The following is a 14,588-nucleotide window of genomic DNA, read 5'->3' on the forward strand; positions in this document are numbered from 1 at the left end:
TTTTTTGGATTAATTTTAATTTGCATAGTTTACCTGAACCACTGTCCTAGCCAGAGCATTCCAACATACTACTCCCTACCTTTGACTTAAACATAGATTATAGAGATAAAAGCAGAAAATGCTGGAAATACTCAGCAAGTCAGGCAGCATCTGTGGAGAATGAAACAGAGTTAGCGTTTCAGGTCGATGACCTTTCATCAGAACTGGAAGAAATATATGGTTCCTATAGATTATAGAGAACCATATACAACCCACTTTATACATTCCATTGTTATTCCCTGACTAACCACTATGAGAATAAAGAATCCACAGAATGTTTAATATATTCAGTACTGAGAATACAGTCAGCGGAGAAAAACCAGAAACCTCTGAAATTTGGGGCATTGCAGAATAAGATCTCAATAGCTAAAAAGAAAGTCTGGTGAATAATTTTAATAATTACCTGCAGTAAGTAAGAGAACAGGGGTCCAAGAATTGGACACAGCACAGATTCATAATGTTCAGGTGGGCAGGACTGGACCAAAGGCTTCACAAAGACACGTATGCATGAGTTAAGTAAATATCTTGCATTTTCTTCCCAACATTGCATAGCGAAAAACCAATTGAAAACACAGGCTTGGAATAACTCACCCTTCTCTCCTTCCCTCCAGTCAAGATAACAGTATACAAGAGATCTTGCTGGGTGGATGTAGTTAGAAACCTTGTGTCACCACTCAATGACACATCATGCTAAGTACTGCACCACATCATGATTTCTCCTCTTCAGTTAACTATAACCAGAGCACCCTAGAATTCTGTTGCATCTCGATCAATTTCACACCAAGCCCAACCAAATTGTATGGCAAGAAAATGTAGGAGCAGAGATTTTATGCAGACCTTTTTGTGGCAAGGCAATATTGGGTGCATTTATGCAACTACTATTGCAAGCTGTAGGTAATTCTCAAAATGCTCTCAATTATACAATTTTCAAGTTACTGATTGATAGATATTTTAAACAAGTTAACCATCACCAAATTCTAAAACTCTCCCTCCCTCTAATGTATAAAAATGTTAAAACATTAACGGCACAGTCCAAGTGTAAATTTCATGTACCCATGTACCACAAATTCAAATGCGGGCCTTCTCACAAATTTGAGCTAAAAGTACATATCGATTTTATACAACTCAATATTCCTTTGTCCCTACAGGAAGTTACTTATTCAGTATTGTTAAATCATCAGAAAGGCAAAAAGGATATGTAGCACTGGACGGAGCCTGTAGTCAGGAATATTCTCCAAATTCACAAAAGCAGAGTTTATTACAGATTCTGCAAAATTGCTTATGTCGAAAAAATCTTGAAGCATACTTGGTCCAGCATTCCCGAGGATATGGAAACTGTTCAAGAATAAAGTTAACAGCAATCTAACTTTTAAATATCCATGTGATTTTTAAAAAATTCATGCAAATGGCACTCCAGTTCACTTATTTTTGAAAAAAAGCACATTTACAAACACTGTAAAAAGGTAAGAAACATCAAATAGTTACAAAAGAAGACATTTTCATGCTCCCCAAATGGTTTTAGCCTGCAAATGCATCATACGGTAGAGCACTGAGCCATACAGGCCAAGAGCCTGGCTCAATCCCAGGTCAGGTTTGCGATAGTTGCACTACAGTTGGCCTCGTCACCAAGGTTTGAAAAGGGGAAAATAAATCCACTTAGATTGCTATCCACTGACCCATGCTGCCCTCTACAGCTGAATAACTTAACTCCTCTCACCCATCCAGTTTACACATGAAGCAAGGCACCAGCGGGGTGCTAGCACAAACACTAGTGCCACTCAACAAGAGCCACCATTACCAGGAAGAATATAGCAAAATTTTAACTACTGGTAGAACACAAGAATGTCAGAATGCTTATCAGTTAACTGCTTTCTACATTCCAAAAGCTTGTTTTGCACGGTGTACAATATTTGAACTAAAGAATTTCTGCACGTAAAAGCACAAATCAGAAGCACTGTTTTGCAAGTAAATGATCTGGTATGGTGTGGTCAGGTCAGAGCAGCATCATCAATCTCTAATTACCCAATATTCAACAGCATGTACACAGACTACAGTTTTGGTTTTCAAAACATGTTACTCATTAAGTACATACTAACAAAGTATTGACAAAATGACTTCCTACCAGTTGTCATACAAGGTACAGAAGAACCCTTGCATTCGTTCCAACACTGATTTGTACACTGGAGCATCAGCATGATCGAGCAGAGGCTGTGGAATACCTGCATGGAAGGCAATGCTCATTAGAAACAAGTTCTGTAGTAAATAACAATTGCAAACTCCTTCATCAAAAGAGAAAGTTTGAGAATTACAAGCTAGCCTAAATAGTATGAAACCGAGCACTAAGATCAGGATATTTTTAATCTTCCATCAGTGGTCAACCCCAGACTGTAGAATTTTGTTATTGGCATCAATGTACTGAAATGAACAGTACTGACAACCAATCTTTGATATTCTTTAAAAATATCAGTAGTCAGTGATTTTGAGGAGGGGGGGGGGGGTATTCCTATTTATATTTATCTGCAGGAATGATAAAGTTCCATCCCCTTATTTGTTAAATAAAAATACATTTTGGCATTAATATAGCAATAAGGGACATAAAACAACTTCAAACTGTAGATTTCAACATCTCTATGGGGAAAAAGTGAGAATCTTATTTAAAAAAAACAAAATGTTTCAGTAAAAGCAAAAATGAAAATCTGATTTATGAAATAGACAAAATAGGTATTTAAATCTATCCAAGTCTTCAGGTCACTTGATATGCAAATTACCAATGAAGATACCAAGAGATTTACTCAACAGTGGCGTATCTCAGTATTGCTTCAATTTAAATAAATAGGGAGTCAAGTTGGATCCTACAGGACTTCAAACAGTAGATGCTTAAATTAAAAACTTCAGAAATACAATTGAACTATCTTTCTTATACCAGATCAACTCGTGGAACCAATAAAAGTAGCAAATAAACACTCAGGAGCAATAATTCTTAATTAAAAAAGACATTTTAAAAAGTTTAACATGTACAGGCTAATTATCCCATTAGATTGAGGTTAATTTTCAAGAAATAAGGAACTATCAAACTATATAAAATAGGGCTCAATTTTTTTTTTAATACCAAGAATAGCATTTTTTTCCACTTCCAGCATGTCATGGGCTTTCGTGAAGTGCGGGCTGAGCTGGGCCAACAACTCTGGCAGCCAAAGGTTATTATGTGTCCTACAAACAAGAAAACATTACAGCACTAATAAGTTACAGTTTAAACAAAGTTTTCCAATCCCTCGTAGGTTATACACCATCATAAAGGGATGTGCAGGTCTTAACACTAAGGGCAGGCCATAAAAAAGCCATCCTACATACAAATCAATATACACAGGTGGAATTCACATAGCTATCTTCCCAAATACCTATGCCCAAAAATTAATCCTTGAACCCCTGTTCATTTTTTGGTCTTCATTTGCAGGGGTCCTGTGCCAAGCCAAGCATTTGTTGAAGGCAAATGGCAGCCAACTGATGCATTGGATGAGAGCTAGGAGATGCCTTTCAAGGCCTCCATTCTAAACAAAACTGGGCACATCATTGCCAGTCTGTTGGAAGGCTAATTACAGTAGAGGTCTGCTTCCCCCCCCCCATCCCAAGTATTCAATGAGCATTAAGGCAGCAAAATCCTGCTGCACATGAGGCCCTAATTGTATGGAATATAACCTGTTGTCAGGAATCTTACTACTCTGACTGGTGCTAGTTCACATTAACCTTTTGAAACTAATGTTGTAATTAAGACAAAAACCACAAATGCTAAAAATCTGAAATGAAATATTGGACAAATACAGATTAGTCAGCACGTGTCCTGACTCTTTCCACCCAAACTGTTAACATGTCTCCATCCAAACGGTTTAGTTGTCTCTTCAGGTGTTGAAACTGCTGTATGTTCCAGCATTTTCTAGTACAGATTACAAAAAATGGCTTCAGGGAGGTGAGGAACTCTCAACGAGAAATTTGTGACTGCACTTACCAGTAGCTTACTTTCCTTTAAACAGCCTAACCATGAAAACAAATTTCCAGCCAGCCAGTTAAGTAATAGTCTATAAAAATGCTTTTAATTCTAATCAGTTTCAGCAATCTGGTATTGTTGAAGGAACCAGGTCACTTAAAATATTGAAACTAGTTCAAAATCATTTTTCTTCTGCAAGTATATTTTAGGGATATATTCAAGTTTAATACCAATGTAAAAGTATCCCCATCAAGTGGGATTAAGGTCCACATAATACTAGAAATTCTGGTAAGGCACCACAGCTGCAGTGGGAGAATACAGATTCTATTTCCCCATTTTAATTTCCAGATCTCAGACCGCTGTGCAAAGATCCTAGGGAGTTGGGAAGAGGGGAAAGGGTGGAAAAAGTCAGTCACTGCCACATTCCTCCTTATGCCAGCTCAAGGATAGCACTACAAAAGGGAATATCCTCACAAAACTTTAGTGGTGCTTCAATTTGATAGATGGCCCAAGTTAGTTCTCCTCCTGTTTTAAGATTTACAAACTCACCAAGGAGTCACTCATCCTTTCCCATCATTGACACTTATTGGGATCCATCCATACGGGGATGCTTCAATGTGAGCCAATACACAGAAGCATCGTGCATAGATAATTTTCCTGGAATAGTCAAGGGTCTGTCTTACTCCCTATGGAGAATTTTGCTTATAGAATTCAAAGATAATCAGCATGACACACCCTGGTGAAGCAAAACCTTGGGTCTTGGCAGAAGAAACATTTTAAATTTATCACCTCCACATCAGGCAAGAATCTTTTTTCAATAAAAAAGTTCTAAACAAAGTACTTCATTACCCTCACATTTAAAATACCTTTTCTAACAAATACAAAAGTCACATTCCTGTAAAACATTCTAGCAGCACACATACAAATAGCTTTTCAGACATGTGCAAGAATGGGGAGAGGGGGAGCGAGGAAGGGGGGGGGGGGAAAAGACGGGAGCGAGGAAGGGGGGGGGGGAAAAGACGGGAGCGAGGAAGGGGGGGGGGAAAGACGGAAGCGAGGAAGGGGGGGGGGGAAAAAGACGGGAGCGAGGAAGGGGGGGGGGGGGAAGAAAAAGACGGGAGCGAGGAAGGGGGGGGGGGAAAAGACGGGAGCGAGGAAGGGGGGGGGGGAAAGACGGGAGCGAGGAAGGGGGGGGGGGAAAAGACGGGAGCGAGGAAGGGGGGGGGGAAAAGACGGGAGCGAGGAAGGGGGGGGGGAAAAAGACGGGAGCGAGGAAGGGGGGGGGGAGAAAAAGACGGGAGCGAGGAAGGGGGGGGGGAAAAGACGGGAGCGAGGAGGGGGGGGGGAAAAGACGGGAGCGAGGAAGGGGGGGGGAAAAGACGGGAGCGAGGAAGGGGGGGGGAAAAGACGGGAGCGAGGAAGGGGGGGGGAAAAGACGGGAGAGAGGAAGTGGGGGGGAGAGACGGGAGAGAGGAAGTGGGGGGGGGGGAAAAGAGACGGGAGAGAGGAAGTAGGGGGGGGGGGAGAAGAGACGGGAGAGAGGAAGTAGGGGGGGGGGGAAGAGACGGGAGGGAGGAAGGGGGGGGGAGAAGAGACGGGGGAAAGGAAGGGGGGGAGCGAGAAAAGGAACAAAGAAAAAAACGGATGGACAAACAGAGTGAGCAAAATAGACATAGTAAATGAACAGAAAATGTATGAGAATTCTGGGAACAGACCACTTACCTGCACATCCAAAATCAAATATCTATATTGCCTTTGCAGACAAGTATTTAAATTTAATTCATGTTGAACAGTAACTACATCAAGACTTTGTTTCCAGTGATTTTCTTAAAAAATGTTTACCAGGAGGTAAAAACTTTGGCATGTACTTTCAGAATTGGAATGGTTTTACACACTTGGTTCGAATACAATCTGACCAAAAGAATTTGTTATTTCGAAGTACACTTTGTATTGCACTACCTCTGCCAGTCTGATTCAGGCTAAACTGTGAACCCAAGAAAAAGCTTTTAGAAAATGCTTATATTAGTTATTTGCCACATCTTTAAATTTCCATTTACTTCCCAACCTTTAAACATTAACTGCACCATTTAAAATCACAAGTATTCAAGAAACACTTCAAATAATTTCAAATTTCAGAATATGATTATATTGATTTGTTTTCAGCATGCAGCCAACAGGCTGCTATTTACATAGAAATGCTACACTACTACAAATGGCAGTAAAATTAAGTAAGCAATTCTGCACCAGAGTTTCAAAATGATCCTGGATATATTATAGATTCCAGATACTTGTTTAAAAAAATTCAAAAGCATGCCCCTTAAACGAACATCTGACATTCACACAACTGTTAAAATTAAGAGGCAACTTGTACACTGCCAACCTGCAACAATGCTTCAATGAAGGATACACTTCGGCAAACTATTAGATGCACTATGGAATCGCCAAACTGACATTTAAATATAACTCTTAATAACCATAAAAAGTTGAAAACAGGTGACAAGCACACATTAAACTAAATTAATTGCAATGGGAAAGTATGAGGGCATGGGGGAATAACTACTTACAAATCCTCCAGTTCTGTCCATCGTAAAACATTAGGATTATAATTGAACATTAAAAATGATCCTAGTTGTGGCCGACTAAGTAAACTATCTAAACCTAATTTACCAACAATAAGTTTAGAGCACAGGCGTTTCCTGAAGAGGTAATTTAGTGAACCACTTCAATTTGGTGGAATCTTCCCCTCAATATTTACCAACTGGTATAATATGGAGTGTTCTATTAGTGTTATGAAAACTTACATAGAATCTACAGCACAGAAACAGGCCTTCAAGCCCAACTGGTCTGTACCAGCGTTTATGCTCCACAGGAGTCTCCTCTCACCCGGATTCACCTAACCCCATCAGCATATCGTGCTATTCCTTTCTCCCTCATGTGCTTATCAGCTTCCCCTTAAATGCATCCATGGTATTCACCATAACAACTCCCTGTGGTAGCGAGTTCCACATTCCTACCACTCTCTGGGTAAAGAAGTTTCTCCTGAATTCCCTATTATATTTATTGGTGAATATCTTATATTTATGACCTCTGGTTTTGGTTTCTTCCACAAGTGGAAGCATCTTCTCTACGTCTACCCTATCAAACTCCTTCAGAATTTTAAAATACACAAAACAGCTTTGCTATCAGATTAACCCATTACAGGTCAGTTGCTTCAAGCAAGCTAGGTTACAAACTACAATGGTAGATAGTGGTCCAATGCAATTTATAAATTGGTTTATAAACAGATTTTTCATATTTCAAAGCAGTATGGCTAAATTCCCATCAATACCTACTGTATCAAAGATATCCTCTCTAACTCATGCCCATGGCATGACATTGCATGTATAATTAACATAATACTGCTCAGCTACAAGTGAGAGAGAGGTGATCCATTGTGGATAATACAGAAAATGCAGGAAACCATGGCAACACGCGGAAACAATACAGATGACTAGGAAGCTCTGGAAGCTACAATGGCAGACCAATTCCGCAGACACTAAGGACACAGAAGGGCACTGCATAATTGTACGCAACATCTCCCATTTTGCTGCAGACCTCTGATCTTCAAACCTTCAAGCATCCCTTCTCTACCAGCATTTCCTGCTTTGTCCTAAACCATAATTTCTCCAGATGTCAGATTACAAAGCATGTGGGCCATTAGCTTCAATACTTCTGCATTCAACATCTCCCTCCTCATACTTAATCCAGCATGCAGCACAAATCATTCAATCCAATTAATAATTGGTCCGGACAATGATTCAGACTTCAACCTTACTTAATGAAAGAAACAATTTCCTGATGATTTAGTGAGTCTATCAGACAGTAGCTCAACCATTCAAGCTGGTATGGGGGGGGGGGGGGGGAAGAGGGGCATTAGAGGTGCTACACCTAGCAAAGAATCAACAACTTCCCCCAAAAAATTGGCAAAAGGGGAGCTCTGGCATCCAAATAACATAACGCACATCTTTCTACTGTCTGGCTACTAGTACTAGAGGCCAGCCAGCCTAACGTGGGGAAACTTCTAGAGATCACAATCCTAGGCTAAATTAATTTTCACTTGGAAAAACACAGATCAGTTAATGACAGCCAAAACGGATTTGTTCAAGGCAAGTAGTGTCTAACAAACCTGATTGAGTTCTTCAATGAAATAACAGAGGGTTGATGAAGGTATGCAATTGATGTGTGAATGGACTTTCAAAGGACATTTGATAAAGTGCCACATAATAGATTTGTTAGCAAAATTGAAGCCCATGCAATTAAAGGGGTAGTGGAAGAATGGATACTAAATTAGCTAAGAGACAGAAAGCAGAGAGTAGTGGTCAATGGTTGTTTTTCAGATTGGAGGGATATACAGTAGGACCACTGCTCTTTTTGATATGGATTAATGACCTGGACTACGGTATAGGGGGCACAATTTCAAAGTTTGGAAATGCAGTGAACAGTGAGGATAGTAGCAGACTTCAGGAGGGCATAGATTGGTGAAATGGGCAGACACATGGCAGTGAAATTTAATGCAGAGAAGTGTGGTGTGATGCATTTTGGAAGGATGAGGAGAGGCAATATAAATTAAATGGTACAATTTTAAACAAGGTGCAGGATCAGAGAGACCTGGGGGTTTCATGTGCACAAATCTTTGAAGGTGGTTCCCTGGAGCAGAGAAGGTTATTGGAGATTTAATGGAAGTGTTTAAAATTATGAGAAGTTTTCAGAGGAAATAAGGAGAAACTGTTTCCACTGATGGGAGGGTCAGTAACCAGAGGACACTGATTTAAGATAATTGGCAAAAGAACAGGGCAGATGAGGAGAATTTTTTTTTTATGCAGCGAGTTGTCATGATCTGGAATGCATGGCCTGAAAAGGCGGTAGAAGCAGATTCAATAGTAACTTTCAAAAGTGAATTGGATATATACTTGAAAAGTAAAGATTTGCAGAGCTATGGGAAAAGAGGGCAACTAATTAGATAGCTCTTTCAAATTTTATATACAGGCAACAAAACGAGTCCATCTCTACTTTAAAGCCCATCAAGTCACCAAATACATATATGCCTATGAAACAACTTGATAGTCTCCAGTACATCGTAGCCATTAGTAGCTGGTGGCATCTAGTGGCAAGAGGCAAACGATCTCTGCAAAACAGTAAACAGCTGCATTAAAGTGGAAACATTCATGGATTGATTTTTGGTGGCTCGTCAGCTCTCATAGTCCAGACAGGAGGCCCATGTTGAGAGCTGGGCTTCGGTGCGGCAATGGCCCAGGTCATTTTGTGAAGCCCGGAGAAGCACTCCTGCTTCTCTTTCGCACCACAAAAATAAGTTAAAACTTACCTGCTGCACTCCTCTTCGTCTGGACAGCCAGAAGATACTGTATGGAGCATGCACAGCACATGTCCCAAAATGACAATCAGGATCTATGTACTTCATGGGATCTCAATTTGCAAATTAAAAGGGCTCAACACCTGACTCAGGCAGGCTCTCCAGCTGCCCAGCGGTAGGTCCAGGGGAAGATAGGGACAGCAAGTCAATCCCCATCATTTCCGGGGCAACTACTGCCCCCTTTCCACTGGGCGGGAGGCTTCAAAATCTCTCTCACTCTGTGGATGAAATGTTACAAGCCTAGTATTGGAAGAATATGCTTTGCATTAAAAATAGCTTGTGTTTACAGCCTGCAATGTTTTTAAAACTGTATATAAAAGCCAGCTGAAGTTATTAATTTGCTAAGCATTTTCTTCAAGCTCTAAACAAGAGCTGGGTGAGTCCTGGATTTCTAATCATTTTGTAAATACACTAAATTGGATATATAAATTGGTAAAAGTAGATGAAATACAGAGGCATTTATCAAAGAGTTAAACTAGCTACTAATTGGATTAAAAATTCAGCAACTGCTTATCATCAAATCAGCAATTTTAAAGGGCATAAGACCCAGCACGTTAAAATTTAGAAGTTATTTTCAGAGAATAGAGTGTTAAGTGTTCTGAAAAAAGTATTTTCTAAATTTAAAAAAATTTCAGCAGTAAACAATCTTAAAAATGCATGACTTGAGGCACTCATGCCAACCTGTGCAAGTCTTACATAGAAGTCCTTTATCAATGTGTTCAAAACCAAATTATACAAGTAATTTTTTTCTATGTTTTGTTACCAAGATTATCTGCTCAATGGGAAAATTGAGGCAAATGAAGGTGTACTACACATCAAGCAAAATGCATCAACTGAGGATGATTTTAAAAAAGGTCAAACTTGGTCAATTTTTCAACTTCCATCTTATAGAAGAGATAATATCACTTTTGCGAACAGCGGGAAAAAGTTACTGTGGTCAAAAAATGCCAATTTTTAAAATTAGGTAAAAATGTACAGGACGTCGGTGAATCCTCCTCAAAAATCTGGAAAACAGCAATTAGTTCTAGCTCCATTCCGCATGATCATCAGAAACTCCAAACACCCTACTTACCTGGCAACCTACCTGAATTTTCTTCAGACGTTGCAAAAACACAAAACTTTGTACAAAATTAAGATTTTGCACAAAAATTCAAGTTAGATAAGACGACTAATTTTGAATTGGAACACGTTCTATGTTTAAAGCTATATGGTTATTTAGGCAATGCAAAACAAATCACACCGTCTAAATTATTACTCATTAATTATCTTCCTTAACCGTGGTGCAGTACAAAAGGTTTTAAGCAACAATATCCAAGCTCACAAATGAAAGACTGTAAAAGAGCACTATGCAGACTAGCTGATAGTGTACTTGTCTTGATATTTATTTTTCACTGGTTCAAGACCATGTTTTCCTGGCCTAGATCCAGTGTTGGTTTAATGGCTTTGGTTTACGTGCTGCTACTCTTGTCCAACTCGATTCACCTTATCAGGGCGAGCAGGTTGTCAAGAAGTTTGATGACATGCTCAGTGCAGGCGTTGCGGTAGATCGGAGCCCCGTTGGGTGTGAATCCGACCACGAACCCTCCGGCCTTTGCCTCCTCCAGGTCAGTAGGCCAGCGAGCCCGCTTCACAACTCCAAGTATGGTGTAAACACACAAGCTGATCTGTCAAAATAAGGTAAAAAGCAGAGATGAAAGGTCTGGCAAAATTTCATTGACCTTTACCAGTAGTACCCGGGGCTTATTACCTCCAGGCAGCTGTGGCGACAAATTCCTGACTGCAACCAATGGCATTGCAACAGTTAGGAACAGCGGGCTTCGATCAGGAATATTTTTGTGTGTTGGAAAGAGCTGACAATGTGCATGAAAGTGTTAAGAATTTCAAAAGCTGGTGTTACACACAGGTGCTAAGCAGGTTTTCAGTCCTCCATGCCAAACATACACATGTATCTTTTGGTTTCTGAATCAAAACAGCAAATATACAATTAAGTCTGGATGCAGTCTAAACCCACTGCTTTTACTAGCACTGGAACTGGCAATATTCTTTCTACTACCAATATAGGTTCAAATAGATAAGATCAGACTTGACTTCTTTGATACCATACTTGGCCTAACCTTTTGACCCATTAACAGCTTTAAAACTATATTTTCAGAACAGAAGTCTTTTTCATCTCAACACTCCCTCCCCAAAAGGCACGCTTATGGCAACTCCTGCCATTAAACACAACACATCATAAACAACACTTTTTAGGTCCTCATTGTTGTAATACACTAAAATATACAAGTTATTCCACAACCTCCCAACAGAACAGATTCTGTCCACCATAATAGAACTCTGCTACTGACAAATGAAGCTTATTTCCAATTACAAAACAATGTTCTTCATTGTCACCAGCATCTCGAGATTAAGCAACTGCATTGTACAACCCCATTCCCCGCTCCAAAAGTCACCCTACTGTGATCCGGTTATGTCAAAATTTCTCCTATTTTAAAAAGATATTTCAGACAGCTTCTTTAATTTCCCCCCTCCATTTAAAAAAAACACTTCACAGTACTTGATTTTTTGCAATATTTTGTTCAGAACTACTGGTAGAAGTCTTCATCATGGATAGTGAACAGCAGGCCTCGATATGTTCCATGACCATCCCTTAAGAGGATTCCTGTGTTACACGGTTTCTAAATTTAAGATTGAATAAAAGGTAATCTTTGATAAATTATCTGAACATTTATACATATTAGCAGGACAGAGGTTAGTGGAGTCACAAAACTAAAAGGGTTCTCCGGTGCTTCTGAATTTAAAAGCCGTTAGTTTGATGGTACTGAATTAGCCATCTTCCTGGTATAATCACACTAACAGGCAAATGTGCAATTCCTTGGGTGTAGTTTAACCACAAATGTACACGTACCCTAGATCTGTTGATGCCTGCTGGGTCTTCTCTAATGGGATCATCTGGAGTGACATCTGCACCAATGTATGAAAGAAACATCGCTGGATCTGAAAGCACTCTGCAACACAAAATAATCTTTAAGTATGCTGCACTAAAGTAAATTGTCAGCTTCTAAAGTTATACTGGTCATCAGTTACCTCTTGTTCTTGAGAAGTTAAAACTACAAGAATGCTGAAGCAGTTGATTCCAAATAGAAATCCAACTCTCCCACGGTCTAAATTCTCTTTAGCACCAAAAATTTGCACTCAACAACTCTGAATTTCTCTATAAAGCTCAAGTCTGCCCAAGACTTGGAAGCTGCTTGGAGACTGTTCTTGCACATCTTTCGCACTCCTAGATAGGATACGAGGAAAAGGGGATGCCGGAAGTGAGTAGCAAGAGAATCATCATCTTCTCTAGTTTAAAAATCAAGTCATTTCCCTTCTGAGCTTTCCTCTCATTCTTCCAAAGTTCCAAATACTCTGTCCAACTCACACTTTCTCTTCCCCCTCCCTGCATTCTCACTGTTTGGAGATCAAGACAAAACACAGTCTCTGGCTCAATTAAATCTTTCCAGGGCTTCTATGCTATGAAACCCTTTACACACCCTGACTCTTTCCCTCCTCCTTATATATACAGACTTTTAAAACCCAATGTTGGCATCACCAAATTACTACTTATCTTTTTACATACTTTTTGAAGACTCATGGTGCCCTAAGCCCTTCAGCTAGAGGTATCTACTAAAGCTAACTTAATCACTTGCTGGTATTTAAACTCAACTCTCAATTGCTCAGCAACTTCTATATAAAGAAAATTTAGAATGGACACAACTGTTCTTTTTTGTGATTAGCTACGATAAAGGCATATTAATTTCAAAACTATTTCTTCAATATGAAATATGTATAAACATGTAATTTTGTACACCAGACATTAACTACAAAAATACATAGTTGTTCGAAAATATACCGTTGCATCTCCTCAGACAACCAAAGGTTAGTAACAGGGGCCATGAGCTCCTCCAGGAAGGCTTTCTGTCGTTCATAATCCTTGAACTGATTACTCAGAAGAACAAGAGATTCCATTAGAGCACACTTCTCCAACTGTGTAAGTTGCCTTTCGTCTTGCTGCAGGCGCTTGACATGAGCGTAGAACATTTCAAAGACCGGCTAAAATAAAAGAAACATTTAGATTAAACTTTAACATAATCCTGTAGAAGAAGGATAAATCCTACTGCAGAGAATGAGAGCGGTACTGCAACTAACCACTCGCCTCATTTCACTGCTACCATTAAAACCAGATCAAATTTGCCAACGTAACCCTATAACAAACTGGATTGGCAAAAGTAATAGGTGAATCAAAACACTCTGCTAACCATCCCCTCCCCCCACTCCCTCTTATATAATACCCGCAACATCAGTGATCTGGTTTAAGTTTGTTTTGAAATTTTAAGACAGCACAAATAAGTACAAGCTATATATGCTCATTAAATGGCATTGGCCTATTAAAATGTCACTGGTGCAAAGCAGACTGACATATTGATTTGAATAGCAGCAGTTAAGATTTCAAGACAAAGATGAGAACTCCGTTCTGCCCCAATTATTTCCTTTCCTTAAGGTGCTAACACTTTCTGGAGTACGGCACCAACATTATCTCACCCCAAGTTGCCATTTTTAAATCTGTAAACCTACAGCATTGACAAACCTTTTGTCTATGAAGGCCAGAGACAAAGTTGCAGTCATCACCAGATGTCCACAAATACCCTTTTCAGCAGGAACTAATGGGCAGCCATTAAACATGAGAACCCCAACTGATATGCCCCCTAGCTAAGGAGCACACAGGCAAGCTGTAGAAGTCCAAATGTCACTCCAGCTGAGATTAGCCAACTCAGCATAATCCAGAAACGTTCTGGTTCATGGGGGAGCACCTAGGAGAGTTTGAAAGCCCTGTGGCTAGCGCAGGTAGGCTGAAAAAAAAAAAGTAACTTGCAATACTGGAAATCTAATCTTCAAAAAGACTGAAATATCTTGCCAAAACAGACTGCCCAGGCTCACAAATAGGAGGTGCCAGACAAAGCCTAGGACCATGAAGGGTACTCTAGCAAAGAGTTAATGTGGTTTGGGGAAAGAGGAGAGGAGAGGAAAAAGAAAAAGAAACTGACCAAGAAAAGTGTTTGTTTCAAAAGTAGTAACTGGTTTAGTCTGGGCAACTTAGACTGGACTGGTCACTTAATG

The 14,588-nt window shown here is 39.8% G+C and overlaps 1 protein-coding gene across 1 annotated transcript in view; it reads right to left on the reverse strand.

The window, feature by feature from the left end:
• Window positions 1-14,588, reverse strand: part of LOC137324452 (exportin-5) — a 61,367-nt gene that overhangs the window by 11,483 nt on the left and 35,296 nt on the right. The window contains exons 18-24 of the mRNA XM_067988733.1: window positions 13,324-13,523; window positions 12,337-12,436; window positions 10,914-11,095; window positions 3,149-3,249; window positions 2,162-2,258; window positions 1,238-1,374; window positions 443-540 (exon numbers count right to left, since the gene is read on the reverse strand). Coding sequence (XP_067844834.1) covers window positions 443-540; window positions 1,238-1,374; window positions 2,162-2,258; window positions 3,149-3,249; window positions 10,914-11,095; window positions 12,337-12,436; window positions 13,324-13,523 — 915 coding nt within the window. The remainder of the gene's footprint in view (window positions 1-442; window positions 541-1,237; window positions 1,375-2,161; window positions 2,259-3,148; window positions 3,250-10,913; window positions 11,096-12,336; window positions 12,437-13,323; window positions 13,524-14,588) is intronic.

Source organism: Heptranchias perlo, chromosome 8 (assembly GCF_035084215.1).
Source record: "Heptranchias perlo isolate sHepPer1 chromosome 8, sHepPer1.hap1, whole genome shotgun sequence".
In the NCBI taxonomy this organism is placed as follows: domain Eukaryota; kingdom Metazoa; phylum Chordata; class Chondrichthyes; order Hexanchiformes; family Hexanchidae; genus Heptranchias; species Heptranchias perlo.